Source organism: Leucopleurus acutus (genome assembly GCF_964270905.1).
Source record: "Leucopleurus acutus genome assembly, chromosome: 1".
NCBI lineage: Eukaryota > Metazoa > Chordata > Mammalia > Artiodactyla > Delphinidae > Leucopleurus > Leucopleurus acutus.
This window is the reverse complement of record NC_139142.1, coordinates 40,001,680-40,025,347: the sequence shown is the minus strand read 5'-3', so window position 1 is coordinate 40,025,347 and position 23,668 is coordinate 40,001,680. Positions and strand designations below refer to the sequence as shown.

The window sequence follows — 23,668 nt, the reverse complement described above, 5'->3', positions numbered from 1 at the left end:
ATTCAGGTCAGAATGCAATACTCACCTACTAACATTTTTTATGTGTCCTGATTATCTAATTAAAAAAAAATTCAAAGCATACAAGGCCCTTCAGATTTGACACTTAGAATACACTATGTTCTCTCAGGCATCTAGCCATTGTATATTCTTTTCTTTTATATCCCTCCTGCCTCTCTATCTACCTGGCAAGTGATTGTTGTCCCTTATGTATCAAGTTACGCATTATGTTTTCTGCAAACACTCTCCTGACTTCTCAAGGCTTCCAGTTCTCTTATATTTAAAAAATCATCTTTCTTTACACTAGACTTTGATCTCCTTGGGAACAGAGACTGTCTTCTATCAACTAGCACAATACTCGTACATAGTTAAGTGTTCAAGATATGTTCATTGAATAAATAGATTCTTTCCAAGAAAATAAAAGTTCTTAAGCTATCTGGGTGTCCCCTGCTGTATCTGTCCCTGTCCCCCTCCCCCCCGCCAATTCATCTGTTCACAAAGTATTTATTGAATTGATATTATGTACCCAACCTTTAGGCACTAGGATACAGAGATAAGCAAGAATGTCATTAGTGTTAAGTTCACCTAGGTTTCTAACCAGAAACCTGGGCATCACCCTAGTTCAGTTGTTCCTAAGTGTGTTCCCCAGATTAGCATCATCTGGGAATTTGGAGGTGGGGTGGGACCCAGCAATCTTGTTTTTTTTTTTTATAAGGAGTCCATTTTCTTAATACAGTTATCAAATGTAGGATATCCCAAAATTTTAAGCTTTAATAACTTTAGTGGACTGAATGCTACAAGCATATAAAAAGCATCATTGTCATTTTAATTTCTTTTTTAAATTTTTTTAAATTTTTTTTGCGGTACGCAGGCCTTTTACTGTTGTGGCCTCTCCCGTTGCGGAGCACAGGCTCCGGACGCGCAGGCTCAGCGGCCATGGCTCACGGGCCCAGCTGCTCCACAGCATGTGGGATCTTCCCGGACCGGGGCACGAACCCGTATCCCCTGCATCGGCAGGTGAACTCTCAACCACTGCGCCATCAGGGAAGCCCCTTAATTTCTTTTACCTTAACTTTGTGATTTTTTAAATATAAATTTATTTATTTATTTTTGGCTGTATTTGGTCTTTGTTGCTGTGCGTGGGCTTTCCCTCGTTGCGGTGAGCGGGGGCTCCTCTTTGTTGCGGTGCACGTGCTTCTCATTGCAGTGGCTTCTCTTTGTTGCAGAGCATGGGCTCTAGGCGCGGGGGCTCAGCAGTTGTGGCTTGTGGGCTGTAGAGCGCAGGCTCAGTAGTTGTGGCACGTGGGCTTAGTTGCTCAGCGGCATGTGGGATTTTCCCGGACCAGGGCTTGAACCTGTGTCCCCTGCATTGGCAGGCAGATTCTTAACCATTACGCCACCAGGGTTTTTTTTTTAATTGAAGTGTAATTGACCTACAACATTATGTTCCTGGTGTTCAACATAGTGATTTGATATTTCTATACATTACAAAATGATCACCACAATAAGTCTTGTTATCATCTATGACCATGCAAAGATATTACATTATTATTGACTATATTCTCTACATTGAACATTTCTTACCCGTGACTTATTTTTTAACTGGAAATGTGTACTTTTTAATCTCCCTCACCTATTTCCTCATCCCCTCACCCCTCTCCCCTCTGGCAGCCACCTGTTTGTTCTCTGTATATAGGACTCTGTTGTCTGTTTCTGTTCTGTTTTGTTAGTTCATTTGTTTTGTTTTTTTAGATTCTACGTATATGTGAAATCATATGGTACTTGTCTTTCTCTGCCTGACTTATTTCACTTAGCATATTACCCTCTAGGCCCATTCATATTGTCGCAAATGGCAAGATTTCTTTCTTTTTTTTTATGATTCCACACACACACACCCCCCACATCTTTTTAATCCATTAATCTATTGATAGGCACTTAGGTTGCTTCCATTATCTTGGTTCCTGTAAATATGCAATTGCATATTGTTCCTATGCAGTGACCATAGGGCTGCAGATATCTTTTCAAATTAGTGTTTTTATTTTCCTTGGATAAATACCCAGGAGTGGAATTGCTGGATTATATGATAGTTCTAGTTTTAATTTTTTGAGGAACCTCCATACTGTTTTCCATAGTGGCTGCACCAATTTACATTCCCACCAACAGTGCAAGAGGGTTCCTTTTTCGCCACGTTCTCGCCAACACTTGATATTTGTTGTCTTTTTGATAATAACCTTTCTGAGTGATGTGAGGTGATATCTCATTGTGGTTTTGATTTGCATTTCCTTGATAATTAGTGATGCTGAAGTACTTCTTGTGTGGCTGTTAGCCATCTGTATGTCTTCCTTGGAAAAATGTCTATTCAAGTCCTCTGCCCATTTTTTAATGGGGATGTTTGTTTTTTTGATGTTGAGTTATATGACTTATTTGTATATTTTAGATATTAACCCCTTATTGGATTTATTGTTTACAAATATCTTCTCCCATTCAGTAGACAGCCTTTTCGTTTTGTTGGTAGTTTCCTTCTCTGTGCAAAAACTTTTTAGTTTGGTGTAGTCCCATTTGTTTATTTTTGCTTTTATTTCCCTTTCCTGAGGAGACATAACCCCCCAAAAATGTTTTCTTCTAGGAGTTTTATGGTTTCAGGTCTTACATTTGAGACTTTAATCTCTTTTGAGTTTATTTTTGAATATGGTGTGAGAATGTAGTCCAGTTTGATTATTTTGCATGTAGTCTATGTTTCTTACAGCCCTCCAGTGTGGACATTCAGTATGGGTATCTAGCTGTCTAGTTTCCCCAATGCTATTTATTGAAGCGGCTGTCTTTTCCCCATTGTATATTCTTACCTCCTTTGTCATAGATTAATTGTCCATATAAGTGTGGGTTCATTTGTGGATTTTCTATTCTGTTCCATTTACTTATGTGTCTGTTTTTGTACCAGCACCATACTTTTTTTTCTTTTTTTTTTTTTGATGACAGTAGCTTTGTAGTATAGTTCAAAATCAGGGAATGTGATATGTCCAGCTTTGTTCTTCTTTCTCAAGATTGTTTTGGCTATTTGGGGTGTTTTGTGTTTTCAGTTTTGTTTATCTTTTCAGAGAACCAGCTCGTAGTTTCATTGATCTTTTCTATTGCTTTCTTAGTCTCTATTTTATTTATCTCCAGTCTGATCTTCATTATTTCTTTCCTTCTACTATCTTTGGATTTTGTTTGTTCTTTTTCTAGTTTCTTTAGTTGTAAGGTTAGATTGTTTGAGATTTTTCTTGTTTCCTGAGGTAGGCTTATATTGCTATAAATTTCCTTCTTAGAACTGCTTTTGCTGCATTCCATAGGTTTTGGATTGTTGTGTTTCCATTTTCTTTTGTCTTCTGGTATTTTAAATTTTTCTCTTTGTTTTCTTCAGTGACACACTGGTTGTTTAGCATATTGTTTAGCCTCTACATCTTTCTTTTTGCAGTCTTTTTCTTGTAGTTGATTTCTAGTACCATACTGTTGTGGTTGGGAAAGATGCATTATATAATTTAAGTCTTCTTAAGTGTAGTGAGACTTGTTTTATGGCCATCATGTGATCTATCCTGGAGAATATTTCATGTGCACTTGAAAAGAATGTGTATTCTGCTTTTGAATGGAATGTTACATAAATATAAAGTCCTTCTTGTATAATGTGTCATTTAAGGCCAGTGTTTCCTTATCAATTTTCTGTCTGGATGACCTGTCCATTGATGTTAGTGGGGTGTTGAAGTCCTCTACTATTATTGTGTTACCATCAATTTCTCCCTTTATGTTTGTTAATATTTGCTTTATGTATTTAGGTGTTCTTATTTTGGAACACCTAATATTTGGAACACCTAATATTTACAACTGTTATATACTCTGCTTGGATCTATCCCTTTATCACTATGTAATGTCATTCTTTGTCTCTTGTTATAGTCTTTGTACTAAAGTCTATTTTGTCTCATATAAGTATTGTTACACACACACACACACACACACACACATACATATATATGAATGATTATTTTAAGTTGATGATCTTTTAAGTTCCAACACATCCTAACAACCCTGTATTTTTACTCCCCCGCCTTTAATATTTTTGACATCATATTTTACATCTGTTTGTTTTGTATATCCCTTAGCTACTTATTGTGGATATAGGTGATTTTACTACCTTATCATTTAACCTTCCTACTAGCTTTATACATCGTGATCTACTACCTTTACTGTTTATTTGCTTTTACTGATGAGATTTTTTTTTAGTATTTTTCAGAGGTTTTCTCTTATTCTTTGAATTGAAAAAAATTCCTCTGCTTTCTCATTTTGCTTAACTTTCTCTGTCTCTGAAATTAGGTGAAACAGTTACCTGTTGTATTGTTGAAGGGGTGTCCTTGTATGGAAGCATCCCTATATAGTCTGTATGTACCCAGTGACTTTGGTAGGAGAGCTGGATCTGACGTGAGCACAAATCATGTCTTTCCCTAGGGTAAGAGGTAGGGCTGGAAATGGAGGGGCTGGAGTAGAGCCAAGTGTGAGTTGGGGCTTCCCCTCTGCTCACACCACCCTGTTGGGGGGCAGGGTCAGTTCCCAAATTGCTGGAGCAGAAGCTCTAAGGATTGGGTCTGAGCTGGCTCCATTTCCTCTAAGTGTGTGCTCTCCCCATCCCAGCACTGGCACCCTTGCCCCGCAGGGTGAGCGGTACTGGAACAAGAGGGGCCAGTACAGGAGCTCAATGTGGGTCTGGATGCGGGCTGTGGTGGTCCTGGCCACAGTCAGAGCCTGTGACCGCTTGTGATGTGCTGCCTCAATAAGCATCAGTTATGACTGCCCTTGCCCCATTCAGTTGCTGTCCTGGGTCCAAGCTGCCTTTGTGTCCTGCACAACTGAGTGCTCCCCTTGGTTGCTACAGCCCTTGCCCTAGTGTGGAGCTACATTGCAGAGTAGGTAGGGCAGTGTGGACACTCAGTATGGGTATCAGCACTTAGCTTGCGTCTGGGTGCAGCTGTGGCAGTCCCTGCTGGAGGCAGAGCCCAAAACCACTTTTGATTCACTTCCTTTTTATAAGCCCAGTAATGGCCTAACCCCCACCCTGTTCAGATGCCTCCCTGGCCCCAGGCTGAGGCAGCCCTCGCCCTGATGTGGAGTTGTGTTGTGAAGCAAGCAGAGCCTGAGCGGGCACTTGGCTCAGGTTGGGACTCATGCCAGGCTGGTTGTGGGAAATGGACCAGAGTCCAGTGCAGTTTCAATTTGTTTTCTCTGCCTTGTTTCAAGAGTAAGCATGTATTCACGCTTTTCCTGCATAGAGTCTATGTTTCTTACAGCCCTCCTGTTAGTCCCGCTATATTTCTACCCAGCTAAGTGGACTCGTCTTTCCAGTGTGGGACCCTAGGGCTGAAGCACTCAATATATGGCTCAGCCCTCTGTGTCTCCCTGTAGGGGCACAGGTCCCAACCTGATTGCTTCTCTTCCCTTCCTTCCTGATTCTGTGTACATCTTTCTTACAGCTTTGGTTGTACAAGGGTCTTTCTGCTAGTCTTCAGTTAGTTTTCAGTGTGAATTGCTTCACATGGAGATCTCTTCATGAGGGGTGGTGAGTTCCATGTCCTCCTACTCCAACATCTTGATCTCAGTGTGCTCCTTTTGTAATTTTTATATTTCTAATTGTGTTTTTTTCTTCTTAGAAGAATCCCTTTAACATTTCTTATAAAGCTAGTTTACACGCTGAGCTCTTTTGCTTTTTTGGTGTCTGTAAAACTCTATTTTTCCTTAAAATCTGAATATAGCCTTGCCAATTAGAGTATTGCTGATTGTAGACTTTTCCCCTTTTATCACTTAGAATATATTTTGCCACTCCCTCTGAGTGGGAGTGGCAAAATATATTTTATATATATATAAGTTTTTGCTGAAACGTCAGCTGGTAGTCTTATGGTAGGTCCCTTGTATGTAAATAGTTCCTTTTCTGCTGCTGCTTTAGTATTCTCTCTTGATCTTTATCTTTTGCCATTTTAATTACAGTGTGTCTTGGACCCCTTTGGTTTAAACTTGTTTGGGACTCTCTGTGCTTCCTGGACTTGGATGTCTGTTTCCTTTCCCAGGGTTGGAAAGTTTCAGCTATTATTTCTACAATAAATTCTCTGCTCCTTTCTCTTCTCCTTCTTGGACTCCTATATATAGTGCCAGTATTAGTATGCTTGATGTAGTCCTAGTTTTCTCTTAAAGTGTCCCCGTTATTTATTCTTTTTTCTGTTCTGCATGTGTGATTTCTACTACTCATTCTTCCAGTTCACTGATCCATTCCTTTTTATTATATAATCTGCTGTTGATTCCTTCTAGTGTGTTTTTTTATTTTAGTTACTATATTCTTCAGCTTTGTTTGATCCTTCTTTATATTTTCTAGTTCTTTGTTAGACTTCTCACTGTTTTCATCCATTTTTTTCCTCAGTTTATTGAGCACCTTTATGATCGTTACGTGGAACTCTTTATTGGGTAGATCACTTTCCTCCACTCTGCATACATAGTTCTTGTGAGGTGTTTTTTTTTGCGGTACGTGGGCTTCTCACTGTTGTGGCCTCTCCCGTTGCGGAGCACAGGCTCCGGACGCGCAGGCTCAGCGGCCATGGCTCACGGGCCCAGCCGCTCCGCGGCATGTGGGATCTTCCCAGACCAGGGCACAAACCCGTGTCCCCTGCATCGGCAGGCAGACTCTCAACCACTGCATCACCAGGGAAGCCCTTCTGAGGTTTTATCTTGTTCCTTCTTTTGGAACATATTCTTCTGTTGTCTCATTTTGTCTAATTCTCTGTTTTTATTTCTATGTATTAGGTAGGTTGGTTATGTTTCCTGATCTTGGAGGAGTGGTCTTTTGTAGGTGATGTCCTGGGAGGCTCAGCAGCACACTACTCTCTGGTTACCGGAGCTATATGCTTTAGGGCTTCCCCCATATGCAGGGTGTGCAGGTTCTTCTGTTAAGGAGGGGTTGACTACTGTGGGTGCACTGGTAGACACTGTGGGTGCACTTCTGCCTCCTGCCTGGTTGGCTGCCAGGCCCTTCTTTGTGTGGAGGCTGCCAGTTGCTGGTGGGTGTGGCCATGTCCTCGCACAGCTGGCTGTGGTGCCTTGGGGGTACTAGGGCTTTGCTAGCCAGGTCCTCAGGTGCATGTCTGCAGGGCCCTGGGAAGTCCTGCAGCTAGTGCCCACCTGCTGGTGGGCAGGGCTGTGTCTTGGCATGGTTGGTGAGCTTTATTTATTAATGAGCAGTGAGATAAGATGATTTCTAATGTTCCCTTCCAGTTTTAGGATTCTGTGTTGCTTCCCTTACTGTACTGTCTATGCTTTCTTTACCCACTATTCCTCTCATGTATTTTACAAAACATTTAGAATTTATTTTCAGTAACCACATGTAGGATTTATTTTAAGTGTATCTTTAAAGGATGGGGTTGGATCCCCTTGGTATTTATTTTATATCATTTCAAATAAAATTATCCTATCTTTAGTTCCATAAAACATTAGTTTTTACAAATGGAGGCCCAATTAGGAACAAAAAATCATGAATAATCTTAGTTTGTATTTTGCTTTTTTTTTTTTTTTTTTTTTTTTTTTTTTGGCAGTGCTGCATGACATGTGGGATCTTAGTTCCCTGACCAGGGATAGAACCCATGCTCCCTGCAGTGGAAGCGTGGAGTCCTAACCACTGGACCTTCAGGGAAATCCCTATATTTTGCTTCTTTTTTACTTTTGCTGACTCATTGAGGCAGGTCCACCTCAAAGCATGATCCTAGAGATAAGCATATTATCTGGCTTGTTTTATGAACTTTGGAATGACAGATAAAAATAATTTTTCTCCCAAAAGGTAGAATTCAAGATAACAATAGGGCTTTTTTCTTTCTTTAATCTTTTAAAGTAATGAAATAAGAAATCTAGGTGTTTAACTATGAAGAAGTTTTACAGTGTATTAAAGCAGGTTCTGTAAAATTAAACTCTAAAAACTTATTTTCAAAATGTCATATGTAACTGATTAAAATGTGTTTTTATTTAAAATATACCAGCATGTGCAAAGGCATAACGCATTGCTAAAAAATGTAGTCTGGAAACAAATCAGAATACTGAAAATAAGGCTATAATTTTTTAAATAAGAGGAAAATATTTTCTTTACACATGAAGTTTTTGGTCCAAATGGTATTTAACCCACTGACTGATTAGTCTATTAAGGCATTCTATTCCAGAAAAACTTCATTTTTGGTAAAAATTGATTGCATTAGCACATTACTTATGATAATGGGCATAGATTTTTTTTTTTCCCAAAGTGATGCTGTGGTTTTGCTTTTGGAAGGGAGTACAAGTTTTCTGTGGGCTTAAGTATTAAAAATGCTTCTTAAAAACTTGAAATTGTTATGCATTAAACCAGAACTCTTGGAGCTTTTTCAGATTTTACTGCTTATAGTCACTGGTCCCTTGAGTAGATATTTTATGAACCTGTTTTTACTTGCTGGAAAATAGAATTTTCCATAATTAAGGAAAAACATCAGTTACTTTATCCACTTGACTTTGTCTCTGCTTGTTATTGTTTGCTTTAGAGATTTATCTAAGTTATCGACATGATTTAGATTCCAGTGTATGAAATAGAGCTTTTGAGAAGGTGCTTTGAATGGAAAAATAAATACCTTACAAAATATCTAGCTCTGGGTGTGTCTACTTCTGTTTGAATTTCTGGTTTTTCTTTGCATTTATAGCTATACTCCATTATAGTATATATCTTTGAGTATAAAATTGGTTAACACATTGAGAGTTCAGCTTATGAGACAGAGCATGATAAAATCTCAAAACAATTTTCAAATATACCTATTTACGAAAATATGAATATTTTTATTTTAAATAATGTCATTTTACACTCTACATATTTATACATTATGCCCATCTTTCATTATTGTAGACATCTTCTAATTTCCAGGAAATCTTCCTGTCTTCCTCAGTGACTGATGTACACAGCCTGTCTTCCATTCAGTCCCCTGCCATCTTCCTCCATAGCTCATAATTTGTGGTGATAACTCGTTTCATGTCCTGTATATATATATATATTTTTTTTTTGTGGTACACGGCCCTCTCACTGTTGTGGCCTCTCCCGTAGCGGAGCACAGGCTCTGGACGCGCAGGCTCAGCGGCCATGGCTCACGGACCCAGCCGCTCCGCGGCATGTGGGATCTCCCCGGACCGGGGCACAAACCTGTGTCCCCTGCATCGGCAGGCGGACTCTCAACCACTGCGCCACCAGGGGAGCCCCTGTATTTTTTACTTGACATCTATTTTCATGGCCATTCTTTAGATCCTTAACTTAACAAGAGTTGATTTAGTTTAAAAAATTCTATACCCTCTACTTAAAAATTAGGATTTTTTTTAAGCAATGGCTGTTTAGTGAGTAGATATTTATCTTGCTATCAAGAAACTTATCTAACAGGGAATATATAACAGTTATCAACAGCCATGATACTTACCAGAGAGGTAAAGTACATGCAAAGTCAGAGGAGGAAGAAATAATTCTACCTGTGCAATCCAGAGGAAGTGGCATCTAAAAATGTTGTTAAATATTTTAAACATAGAGAAGTACAGAGAATAATCTAATAAAGAGATATAATTCTGCCACCTGGAATTAACAAATGTTATTTTTCAGAGTCTAAAGGTAACATCTTTCTTCCTTTTGAACAAAACAAAGGCTTTAGAATGTTTTAACCTTAGACTTCCCCTTCTTTCGATACCATTTTGTGGTGGTGGTGATAGTGTTTTTGGCTCATCTTTGCTCCTTGTATCCTGTTCTTCCCATTGGGATTTAATTTCCACCTTGCTGCAGTATCTCCTTTAGTGCTTCTTTCACATTTTCCATCTGTTTAAGCCCTGCTAAATTCTTTGTGTTTTCCACACGTGTCTTCCAATTTACTCATTTTCTCGCTGTCTGTGGATAATCATCTGCTTAACCTGTCCATTGATGTTTTTGTCCCAAATATTGCTGTTGGATTTTTTTTAAAGAAAATGTCTGGTCTTTTTGTATTTTTCTTGCCTTGTGGCATCTATTTCTTTCTTCATCTCTTTTGACATGAAATATACTTCTTTTAATGTTTCTTTCAGAGTCTCTTATCTATGGGTCTGAGTGTTAGTCCCGCCATTGGTTGTTTGTGTCTTCTGACTCATTTTATAAGTGAGGTTCATTTCTTCTTCTTCTTCTTCTTTTTTTAACTATGAACCCTTTTTAGTGGGAGTTGCTTTCCCATGAGCCTTGGATTGTGAAGGCATGCTGATGTACAGATTCATGTTTGCTTCTGCCAAGGTCCTTTTGGCTTCACTGAATCTGGAACAATTGCTATTCTTAATTTCCTGGTGGGGGAGTAGGCTTGGGTATTATGATTTCTTATGTTTTCTTTTCTACCAATGCCCCTAGACTTTCTTGTGACTGTCCCAGGCCAGTGAACAAAATTTTCCTACAAGTTGTTTTACAAATGGGATGGACAGCATTTTGTAGCTCCAGGTTATATGCAGGGAGCCAAGCCTAGTTCCAACTTCCCACCTCTGACAGGGCTGCAGCCTGTCTTCTGTCCCTATATGGGTGTCGAATCACTGGTACCCATCACTTCCCTGAACTTCGGCATCCGCTCATGCTCTGACTTTGCGTTCCTCTATAATTTCTGGCACTTGAGAGTTTTCTTGCTTTTAAACTTATTTTATTTTATTTTATTTTATTGTTACAGTACATATAACATTTTTGTGTTGCATAGGGAAGCTTCTCATGTTTCTGTTCAGAATTGAGGGGTTGACATTTGAACCATGGCTTTGGAAGACAGGCAATGATGAGGTCATTCCAAGATAATGAAACAGCCTAAACAAAGGTATGGAGTGAGTAGTGATGAGGCTTTCATAGGGAATAACTGAAAACCTCATGGTTGACTTTGACTTAAGTTCAGGGTATGTGGAGATGATTAATGGGAAATGTGTTTGGAAAGGTAGGTTGGAATCAAGTGCAGTAGTCCTTGAGTGGTAGGCTAAGGAATTTTGACTTCATTCTACACACAGCAGGGAGCCTATGAACGTCTGTTTGTGTGAGAGCGATGCAGAGCTTTGCCCTAGGAAGAGTACTTTGGTAACCATGAATCGGTTGGAATGGAGAGACCATACTGGAAATAGGGAGCTCAGTTAAGAGACTATTAGCAGTAGTCCAGAAAGAGGTAATAAGGAGCTGAAATAAGGTAATAATATTGGCAATGAAGATGATGTGAGAGGTAAATAGATGTTTGTAGAGAGATACTGTGATGTAGATTTCTCATTGGTATGCAGGGGAAAGAGGATTCCAAAATGACCTTAAGAGTACATTGAAATTATTAAGAGAAATAAGAGACACAGAGGGGTAGGTTTGTAAAGGAAGATGAGTTCAGTTATGAAAATATTAAATTTATAGTGCAAGTGAGACAGTCAAGCACAAAGGGCCACCCAAACAGAAAGAAGGGTAAAAGGGCAAAGGATAGCGTTATAGGGTTTAGTAGAACAGAGGTAGTGAATGAAGGTGGTGGTGAATGAATCCATTTCAGAGATGGAGTCAAGAATTGGAGAAGAGGAAGTAAGCCGAAAAGAAAACTAGTAAATTAGGAAGCAGGTGGAAGAAGAGAAATTTGGGGAATCATGTGTCAAAGCAGTTAGGAGTATGGTCCAAATTATAGGCATTTTTATGGAAGCCATAGGCTAAGAGCATTTCACAGCTGGAGGCTGTCTCCAGATGTAGAGAGAGTGGAAGATGTTGAGGAGGACAAGGACAGAGAAAGGGTCAGTTCATAGGAGTGGGAGTTAAAACACAGAATATGAAGAATAAGAGGAAGATAAGGTAGTGAGAGTGGAAATAATGTAGCAATTTAACTTTTTTTTTTTTTTTTTGCCGTACGCGGGCCTCTCACTGTTGTGGCCTCTCCCGTTACGGAGCACAGGCTCCGGACGCACAGGCTCAGCGGCCATGGCTCACGGGCCTAGCTGCTCCGCGGCATGTGGGATCTTCCCGGACCAGGGCATGAACCCATGTCCCCTGCATCGGCAGGCGGACTCTCAACCACTGCGCCACCAGGGAAGCCCGCAATTTAACTTTTGAAATAAAATATGCTAGGGTGTGCATAGGATTTATGAAGTATAGATCTGCACATATATGTTTGTGAATATATAAATGTATTATATATGTTGTATATGTATGTATGTAAATTTTTCCCACTTTTAACATGTAGGTAATGGGATACTCTGTTACCCTGTGATAAAAGATTAACAAGCAGTACTCTAATTTGTCTAATTAAAAAAACCAAAAATGAAACCTTCACTCGGATCTTCATAATTGGGGTATAATGAAAGGGGGAAGAGAGAGCGCAACATTATTGTTGGAATAGATGTGAGAGTAGATGAAGGTCACAGAGTTGGAAAGGAGAAGTACATACTAATTAGTAAAAGGTAAAGGACTTTGGAAATTTGGGCTATGAAAAGCCTATTCCTTATGAAAGCATACTTTGTATTAATAGTGTCAAAGAGAATATGTACAGGGAGATCAGCTTGGTGCTTTGTGACCACCTAGAGGGGTGGGATTGGGAGGGAGACACAAGAGGGAGGAGATATGGGGATATATGTATATGTATACCTGATTCACTTTGTTTTAAAGCAGAAACTAACACACCATTGTAAAGCAATTATACTCTGATAAAGATGTTTAAAAAAGAGAGAGAGAGAACATGTAGTTTGGACAGGGACACTATGCTTTATCAGATGTCTCTTCTGTGCCATATGCTTTACTTGTATATTTTTTATTTAATCTTCTAAAAAATAGTATGAGGTATTATTATCTCCCTTTTACAGAAAAAAAAACCCTGAAGTTTGAAAAATAAAAGAACTTTCTAAATCATAATGTTAGTAATTGTCCAAGGAGGGATTCAAACCCAAATGTATCTGTTTCTAAAATCTTGTCCTTTCTACTAAACCATTATGTCTTTATATATTTATGTGGTACAGGGACAAAGGGGGAAATGGTACAGGGGAGAAGACTGGGGTGGTGTATATTTAATTTAGAGTCTGTAGTCACTAGGAGACCATGCCAAGGGGGAGAGTTTTCTTTCTTCAACCTTAACAGGGTGCTTACCCAACTACCATTGGATGGAGAGAGGAATTGAATTTGGTTTCTCCATCTAGGCTCTTAGCCTTATTACTAGCCCCAGAGAGCTCAGTATGTTTCATGCTAATAAAGATAGAAATTTGCAGCATTATCGTAGGAAAAAATTCCAGATTATCAGGGCTTTGGCTGAGGCTTCATTGACCACTTAACTGATTTCATCCATCATTTTGTTTTTGCTGCTTTAGTAGATCAGCTTTTTAACCACTGATTAGTACTTAGGCCTGCTGTTTAGATGTGTAATCTTCAAAGGGTTCTTTGCTGATAAATCTGATTTTACTAACTTTTCTCATCTTAAATTAGTTATTGACTTTGTATAGAAACCAGGAGGGAGTCTACTAAAACAGTATAAAGAACAATATGAATGTAACATGTTTTAGTATTATATATACTTTAAGATGAATTATTGTAATTAACATGAATTATTACAAATGGAATCAAAGTAGCTATAAGTAGTAATATTTGGTGAAATCAAGGTCAGCTAGGAATGGTTCAGTGTTTCCAAGCAGATTGTTGACTGGATTAATGGCAGCTGTGGTTGTGACTATATTTTGTGCACTACTCTTTTTTTAATGAAATATTTCATACATAGAAAATATATAGTATGTACTTTATAAAGAGTAATAATAAAACAGTTACTAAATTGTTTCCATTCTCATTGCTTCTCCCTCCTCTACTCCTTCAAGTCCTGTATTTTGAATTCTACTTATTAACGTATGAGATGGAGCATAACCAATGCTGTTGAAACTACCTGTGTGCATTTCTCTTACCCCTACTGTGGTTCCACCTAACATCAGAGATTCACTCACCCTGAATATGGTGATTATCATTTCCTTGCTTTTCTTTACAGTTTGATCATATATATTCATTCTGTATTTAGTTTTGCATGTTTAGAACTTTATATAAATGGACCATGCTCTGCATATTTTCCGTAACTTGTTTGTAGTTTTGGTTTTCTCAGCATTGTTTGTGAGATTCCCTAATGTTAATACATGCATGCATGTAGCTGTAGCTCCTTTGTTTTTACTGCTGTATAATATTCTACTGTATAAGTAATAATAATTTGTCCATTCTCCTGTCAATGGACACTTGGGTTGTTTCTTTTGTTCTTTTGCTGTAAGAAACACTACTGCTGTAAGTATTGGGTTGGCCAAAAAGTTCATTCAGATTTTTCCATAACATGTTACGGAAAACCCGAACGAACTTTTTGGCCACCCAATACTAGGAATAGGCCCCTTGGAGCCCCTCGATGGAGAAATCTAATAGGTTTTCTGTCCCTGTCTGCTATTATTACCACCCTAAAATTACAAGAACGGGAGAGGCACAAGTAGCAGGTTCTAACTTTTCCAAGTGGCTCATACCTCCCTTGCATCTACCTCCTGTGCAAGTCCAGGGGAAGAGAGTGTATGAGATATTGGCAGGGGACGGCAGCATTTACCATACCTGAATACACCCTTCACTCTAAAATATCTTAACTTATGTGTTAGGATTGTCCCGAGAAACAGAACCATTAGGAGAAATAGAGGAAGGGAGGGAAGGAAGGGGAGAGATGGAGGAAAGGAGGGAAGGGAGGAAGGGAGGGAAGGAAGAAAAGGGAGGGAGGGAGGGAGGGAGGAAGGCAAGGAAGGAAGGAAGGAAGGAAATTATAAGGTATTGGCTCACACAGTTATGGAGGCTGAAAAGTCCCATGATCTGCTATCTATAAGCTGGAGAGCTGGGAAAACCAGTGGTGCATTTCAAAGGCCTGAGACAGAACCAACGGTGTAGATGCTAGTCCAAGTCTAGATGCCAGTCTGGAGCACCAAGGACAAGAGAAGATCAGTGTTCCAGCTTAAAGAGTCAGGCAAAGTGAATTAAACTTTCTTCCACCTTTTTGTTAATCTCAGGTTCTCAACAGATTAGATAATAGCCACCCACACTGGGGAAGGCCATCTGCTTTACTTAGTTCATCAATTCAAATGCTAATCTCTTCCAGAAACACCCTCACAGACACTCAGATATACACACAGAGTAATGATAAACTAGATATCTGGGTGTCCTGTGGCTTATTCAATATAATTTTATGTTGATGCATAAAATTAACCACCACAGCTTCTTTTGTCATACGATTATACGTTGTAGTTCTCTAGGTCTCTGCCTTAGTCATTTCTTCTCATTCTGTCTCCTCTCCCTAAATATTAAGCATCTACTCTTATGGTTTCAGATACCATCTAAATACTGATAACTCCCAAATTATGTTCATTCCATAATTTTATTCTTAGCACTTGGTGCATATATCCAGCTACCATTCTGCATCTCAACTCATGTATTCTTATGTAAGCGCTTCAGACTCAAGTCCAAAATTAAATTCATGATCTTTCCCTTTTCTCTTGTCCCACCCCAATTTGCTTCTCCTCCTCCAGTTTTCCATTATCTCTGTGAGGGCATCTTTTCTGTTATACCTGACTCGGTAGCTGGAAGTGAGCTTGACAATACTTCCTCCTTCCCTTCCCCTTCCCCCATATTCAGTTGGTCCTTAAATATCTCTTGAACTAGTACTTTATTTCCACTGCCACCACCCTAATCCAGGAACCATTGTCTCAAGCCTGGAATAGAGAAACATTCTCATATGGAGTCTCTATAATCAACTTCTGCTTCTCTAATCCACTGTGCAGCCAAACTAGCCTATTTAAATTACCAGGTTCCTGACAAATTTTTAGTTGCTTCCCATTGCCATTTGAATAAAATTTGCAGTTCTTAACATTCCTATAAGGCCTTCTTTTGGATACTTTCTGCCTGTATCACTAGCCTCATCCTGAGCTGGAGTGACCTTTTCCCTGTATTCTCAGTATGCGCTGTTTCCTCATCCTTTGGATCTAAGCTTAACTGTCATTTCCTTAGGAAGGCCTTTTCTAAACTTGTTCACATTGGTTTCCCTTTTTATCCACAGCCATAGAGCCCTGACTTTCTCTTTCATGATATTTATTAACATCTTTTTTTTTTTTTCCCTACTGAATTACAAGTTGCATGAGAGCATGGAGTCTTTTCTATCTGTTTTATTCTGAGAGTTGCTTCAATACCTGGCAAATAGTAGACACTGAGTAATTTTTTTTTTATTTTTTGAAAAATGAATGAGCTGCATACATATGAATGTTTGCATTTTACCTGTCCCACACTTGGGGAAAAATTACTCATTCTTCCTTTATAAAGATGTGATGAAACTTCTGGCATACATCTGTTACTAGCATGGAATTCATAGTAAAACATTACATTAGACAAACCAGAATGGGCTATGTCGTCTATGTGTTCAGTAATTCACACTCAAATCAAGAAAGTATTCCTTTCACTATGTAGTTACATTAACTTTCAGTAATAGCTGTCTTGACCTAAAATTCCTGGTGTGTTCTTTGATAGTAATAAATTGTACAGTTTGCTTCAGTTATAATTCAGAAAGACTTATCTGAGCAATCTGTAATTATCTCTTACTTTGGAGCAATGTGGCTTTTAATTTCCAAATCTGAGCTTTGTTGTTCAGATGGTCTAAATGTCTGGAATAATTGGTCATTTGATTACCAATTATGTTACTGTAAGTCTGAAATCAGCTTTAATAAGTAGTTTATTCAAGTTGCTGGCTAGATAATAAAGTGAAGAGTAGCATCATGACTGTTTGTGGAATTCGTTATATTTTTGGTTGGAGTTCATGAAGCCATGTATTTTTATGACCAAACTGCCCTCAGAATTATGGACAGTAATTCTGACTTGTAGCGCTTTCCTCATTTATGTTAGAATATATGGTTATCAATTTCTCTATATAGACAGTTTATCTGTTTTTCTGACATTGTGATTGGATTAGGACACCTGAGCACTAACCTCAGTTTTTTAGAATGCTTCTGCATTTTAGTGATAATTGTCTGAGCACATCATTGCTCTGATTGTTTTTAAATCTTGAGATAGACTTCAGGTTGTTAAGGGAAATCTTTTATAGCTTTGGCTGAATTTCTTACAAGAGCTCTTGGTCTTGACAGCTGAGATGTGTTAGCTGATCTCTCTTAATGGTACTTAGATTTGAATTTTGCAGGCTGGGAGGCAGAACTACTTGGAACTGGTCTTTTCAACGCATGATGGCTTTAAATGCAGACTTTAAAAAATGGGCCACCTTGTAAAAAGAAAGTCTTAGTCTCTAGAGTTCATTCCCTTTCTTAGTTTGAACCAGTCCAACTTTACAACTCAGTGGAGTTAAAAAGTTGGACTTTTTTTTATTTTTAAACTCTCCATAGGGCCTGGTAATTTGAGGTGGAGGAAACTAATATGAACTTCACATTTTCATTTCAGTTTAAATTCTGAGATTCTTTGATTCTCTGGAGCCAAAAGCATTTCAAGGGTTTTCATGAGGAGGTTATGACTGGAGGGGAAGAGTGCTGCCTCTTGGTTCTGAGTGACAACCCCTACCCTCTGCCCCTAGCTGAGAACTCAAAGAATTGTTACATAGCACTAAAATGAGCTGAGTCCCAAACTTCAGCCATATGGTCAATATAGGGCTTTTAAAGGAAGGGAAATAGTAAAAGAGTAATTTCAGAGGAACTCTCTTATGTTAAAGAACTGAGAAAATGAAGTCTTTCTGAAGCTAAGTGTAAATTATACCACCTTCTTTGGGAGCAAAAGCTGCTAAATGTAACAGAAGAAAATGACAGTGTAGGAAATCAAAGTTCAGGAACAGGCTTTCAAGTGTGGTTTTCTTATGCTTAATCCTTTACTCCCCTCTCAGGATCCATTCCCTCCTTTTCCTCCTCCTTCTCCAAAGTCTGCTTGAAAGAGATTTTGATGGGTAATGGCAAAGGAAGGCACCTTTAGACGTAGTATAAATTAGGGCATAAGATGCCCTTTGTACAGGAATTATCTTAGACATGCTTTTGAAAACATACTTTTTTTTTTAGCCTTATTTAAGAAAATAATCAAAGGTATGATTTTTAAATCTTTGAGTTTAGTCTGCTTTCAGTAAAAATAAGGTATAGGTACCAAAATAAGCAAACCTCTTTTTTTTCTTTCCTGGTTTCTGCTTGTAAGATTTACAGGTATTTAAAATAAACCCATGAAAAACAGAAATACTGTCCTGGGATTGGCTAAATAGTCAGAGCAATTACCTCCAGGCTCCAAAATCCAACTGAGCTTGACTTTTGGAAATAAATTTGGCTAAGACTTCCTCCTTATTCTGTTGTATAAAGGTGTATATGAAATGATACTGACCTCTGCCAGAAACCCCAGGAATCCTATTCAGTGATGTACTTGTAATGGTCATGAAAGAATTAAATCAACACAGATGTGGATTAATGTGAAAAAGTAGGCAAAACACTAAATTCTCATTGTGTGGTTTCAGTGTTGCAGATCCTTCAAAATACTTTGGTATACCACAATAATTAAAGGGTTTAAGAACGTTAAGATACTTAGAAAATAAAAGCCCACAGTTGAATAACAAGAATGACCTGTTTTATTTTTTAAAATAGAAATTAATGTGGACTGCCATGGTGAAAATAAGTTGAAATATTTAATAATAACTGTTTTGTGCAGCCCTAGAGATCAAAAACAGTAATGTAAATAAGCAGGTCTTTAAAGAATCATACTTACAAATATGTTTAATGTAAGTGATTGCTAGAAGGGAAATGCATTTTTTTCAATGCTATGCAAAGAAATTTTAATGGACTTGATGTTGGCAGTGAGAATCTACAAATTAGCATTAATAACTCAAATTTTATAATATTTGCTCATTGCTCTAGATTATGACTGTATTCCAGAAATCCTGTTTTCAAACACTCATGAATCATTTTAAATAAACTTTTAAAAACACATTTATGACATCAATAAGTATGACTTTTACCTATAAAAACATCAATAAGTATGACATTTTACCTATAAAAAGTTGACCTGTTTTATATACTCTTTATGGAAACAGTGCACAGTCATAAATTAAAAGATGCAACTGTTTTGGATATTTTACTGGTGGTCCTGTGTTTTCCTGCCAGCAGTGCAGCTGTTTCAGGTTTCTCAGGATAACATATAAAAAGTTGTATGTACACTACAAGTTTATGCTTGAATTGCCAAGCCAGAGATGGTATGACTCAACTTTCCCAGAAGCAAGTTATACCAAAATGTGATGAATTAAAACAGCTAGTTGCACAATGGTTTGTATTCAGTTATGAAAACCAGTTCTCATTTATGATAGTTGGCTTTGTAAGGTTGACACATTCTACTGTGGTACTTGAATTTTGCCATGAGTAAAGAGCCATTGGAGCTAAGACTGTGCTTTTGAGGGTCTGAGGAAAGAGAAAAGGGTGATACAATGCTATCTGGGGTGTGGATAAAACTTAGCTGGAAACTTGTGTCAGGAATGGAACATTTTCATTTTCAAGATACCTGTAAAAATATTACTCACTTATTTGTGTGATAGTTACTGAATTCTCAATGAAGAGAAATTAATTTTATGCTGTTCCAGGTTAATTTTTAGACTTTCTGAGGTGATTTAACACTTACCTCATTTCTCATGCATCATAGTCTTAACGGTGGACATTTTATTTTATTCTGGGAGGTAATAAGCAGATACGTTTATGGCCATGTATTAGGTTTGGTGAATCCCTATTTAAATCCTGTGATACCCAAGGTTTTATTAAGAGTTTGACAACAACTGTTTAATAACAGTAGTCTCCAAAGTGAGATGCATCCCACCAGGATATGTAAGATGGGGTGTAGGGAGAAAATATTAGAACTTTTATTTAAACATTTTAGTTTCATCCTTTAAATGTTTCAAATTATATATTATATATATTTTATAATATACTTACTATATTAATATATTATGTGTATATACTATATAATAGTATATAATATATAAATATATAATTTATGAACAAGTATACAAGTTTTAGAGCTGCACGCTCTAATATTTTTACTGCTATAAATATACTATCAAAAAAGTTTGGAGATTGTTGCTCAATAAATATTCATTTCCTTTCTCCTTTCACTTTCCCCTTTCATCCTTGGCAGAGAAGCAAAGAATTAACACCTTGATTTGTGGCAGTGTGAATAAATTATAGCCAATTGCAGGAGCTTATGCTGTGTCTTACTTTGACCACTTTTTCTATTTGGCCTCTTGTATTGCCATATATTTTTTAATCACACAAGCTTATTAAACATGGATACAAATGAAAAACAGACTTGTTATTATGTTAGAAATAATAAGTTACTCATGCATCAAGACTTTGACACACAGGAAGTCTGAATGAATGAATAGAAAAGTTTCCAAGTTATTAAAATGTTCTGGTACCTGATTTATTCATTTGCTATACCTGTAATTCTTAGGTGGATGAAGCTCCTTTACTTCCTGAGGCCTGAAGAAACAATGTGGTTTCTTAAACTAGGCATTAAAGCAAAGCTGGACATAACTTGTTTTCTGACAGTGCTGGTAGTCATGCTAAGAAGTTGTCCCTCTTTGGCCAGGATTATCCCATTTTTTAGGGCTGTTTGTGTACCTTTATCAAGGTAGAAAGTTTTAATTGCTAAGTAACATGTGTGTAATTGAAGAATAATAGTGTCTGTTACAGCCTTTTGAGATTGACTCAAAAGACTCTTCTGTATTTACTAATTGGGACATTCTTTTGAACCCAGGCTCAGTTTTGGATGTAATTTTCTAAGGTTTCCTTTCCTGTAAGGAGGGAGACAATATATTTTTGTAATATTGAAGTAATTTTGAAGTAACTAGTATGTTCTCTCCCCTTTATCACTTGTTTACGTATTTTCTTCAGAACATATTTATGTAAAATTTTAGTAATACAATAGTATTATGATGTGCATTTATTTATTAAGAGTATGCCAGGAAGGAGAGCAGCAGTTAGGTACCCGAACAAGAGCCAGAAAAATAGATTAGTTCTGAAAATTGGGAATAGGGAACATTTTAAAAACAAGTATTATTTCTGAAACCTCCTTCAGAGCTGTTTTTAGATCTTAATGTAATTCGCTTTATAATTTAGAGTCGGTATGTTTCCTTTTAAAAGGAAATAATGCATTTATAAAGTCTGAACATTTCAGCCTTAGAATTCTTCTTTAACATTTGAATCAGTTTTACTATTGCTTTTTAAAGTGTTACCAATTTATATGTGCTTTCTATATCAATGGTACACTTTTTGTTTTGTTTTAGGTATTTAAACCATGTCAGAGCTGCCTCTCCACAGGACCTTGCTGGAGGCTATACTTCTTCTCTGGCTTGTCACAGAGCACTACAGGATGCATTCAGTGGGCTTTTCTGGCAGCCCAGTTAACCTTTATTTCTCCTCTGTAAGATTTGGACCCTGGAGCCGAACCAGGGAGCTAGCAAAAGTAAAGCAGACTTGTAAAATTATAGCCATGTGCAGCTGTACAGCAACAGTATTACCACTAGCAGCTGTGTTAAAGTATTTATAGAGAGCAAATTTCAGAACTAAGCTGAGTAATATAGTGGATAAATATTTGTGAAGAAATTTATTTTTTACTTATATTTTTCTGAGAGGGATTGAAGCTGTTAAGACTCATCCAATGGAAGCTATGAATAATTCACCTGTGTATGTTTGAGGTTGATAGACTTGTAAAATCTTTTAAAAAATAAAGCTAGACTTTATACTGTTTTGTGGTTTTTCTCTTATTACAGTGTTTGACTTGAACACACATTAAAAATGCCATTTTGAATACGACACTTAGTGTTAATATCCAAGTCTGTTATTTCTTCTCATAAAATGTTCCATTTTTTCCCCAATGTCTTCTTAATACTAGTCCAGACAAGTGGATATATTTCCTTCTACCAACAGGTTGTGGCAAGTAAAACTTGACCTGTGATAATGTCAGTCTCTCAACATTAAGGACTCAGTGCCTGTTTTGAGCAGTGGAAAGTGAGACGAACCTTGATCAATGTGTTATAGTTCCCAGCTGTGAGCCTCGCTTAGGCTAAACCAGAGTACTAACCTGCTTTCATGACAAATTCAAAGAAGTAAGTTAACAAAATTTAATACTTAAAAGGCACCTTTCACCTCAATGTGAGCTCATTTTATGATGAAACCTTGGAGACTGGAATGAATATATTTTAAATGAAATTTCCCTATGAGTAAATTGCACACTCCGGTACAGTTTCTGTTGAAACTTCAAAGGCTTTTAGTATACCCAGAATGTTGCTTAAAGAGTTTGGATGTGGATAGGATATATATTTGTAGCATCTCAACCTTGTATGAGTCTGTTACCTAGACAACTGGGTATGGGACATCGTTTCTCAAGGAAATTAAAGGATTTTTTATTAAATCTCCATTACAACAGTTGTTAGAGTGGAAAGTTATGTGAAACAAGATTTGTGGGTTATATTAGGGTGGAATATCCATATGCAACAGCTCCATCTTATTTGACTAAGTAGGTATTAATTTCAGGAGTACATCTTCATCTTTATAACACTTCTAACTATCTTTGATAATTGAGAAAACCAAGGCATTGAATAATTGAGTAGGCCAAGATCATATACACAAGTTAGTAAAAGCCAAAATTAGAACAAAAGTTTTTATCCAAGTCTAATTCTATAACTCTACTAGTCTGCATCCTATTTCTTATATCTATTAGTTTTCCCCAATAGAGGACTAGCATTTTAAGTACAATACATAAATCTGTTCAAAGAATAGTGAGAACTTTGGACTTGTGGTTAGATTTTCTGTACTCAGCTGCCAAAGTAAGGTATCCAGTCTTTAAAAAAGAAACACTATTATTTATTCTCAGTACCTTGTATGATGTATTTAAATGGAAGGAACTAATTATTAACAAAACATTTCAAAGGCTTTCAAAACTTTTTTGAGCCTACCTTATTATTGTGGAAATTGCCTGCACCTGATTTGGCAAATCAGTTAAATTCCACCACCTAGATATGTTTGTAATTATTTTGCCCTTACTATGGCCATACTTTGTTCAATAGGCTGGGTTTAGAAGTTAACTGACCCTATTAGATCAAAGGGAATGGTGAAAGATAACCTAATGGCAACAATTCACTAAATAACAAATATTCTACATTGATGAAATTATCCCCAATCCTCCCAGTGATTTCCTCTCTCAGAGACAAAAGGCTGTACAAGTCTTTTCATCTACATGAATTTAATAAGTCTTTTAATATTTTATAACACTAGCACAGAAACAACTACTGAGCATTAACCTATATGCCAAGCACTGTGCTTCATGCTTTATGAATTGTCTAATCCTTCTAACAGTGCTAATATTATTTCCCCATTTTAACAGGTGGAGATGCTAAGGCATGGAGAGGTTCAGCAACCTACCAAAGGTCAATACATCTTAAAAGGAGAAGAGTTTGGATTTGAACCCAAGTGGTTAAACTGCAGAGTCCATGTTCTAGAGATAACTGTCAAACTTATAAACAATAGCTGTGCAAAACCAAATCTGAGTAGTCAAACTTCTTAAGACTTCCAGGAAATTTTACAGATCAAGTATCTAGTTCTTATATGGGATATAAGTGACATCAATTAA

At 37.4% G+C, this 23,668-nt stretch overlaps 1 protein-coding gene across 2 annotated transcripts in view; it reads left to right on the top strand.

Annotated features, from left to right (window-relative positions):
- The window catches only part of MNAT1 (MNAT1 component of CDK activating kinase), a 214,990-nt gene extending 192,688 nt beyond the window's left edge, over positions 1–22,302 (top strand). The window contains exon 8 of one of the 2 annotated variants that reach the window (XM_082855168.1): positions 21,967–22,302. In XM_082855168.1, coding sequence (XP_082711294.1) covers positions 21,967–21,994 — 28 coding nt within the window. In that variant the 3' untranslated portion in view covers positions 21,995–22,302. Of the gene's footprint in view, positions 1–21,323; positions 21,736–21,966 lie in introns of those variants that run through there. The other variant, XM_082855167.1, reaches the window with a different exon arrangement.
- Positions 22,303–23,668: the final 1,366 nt, after the last annotated feature.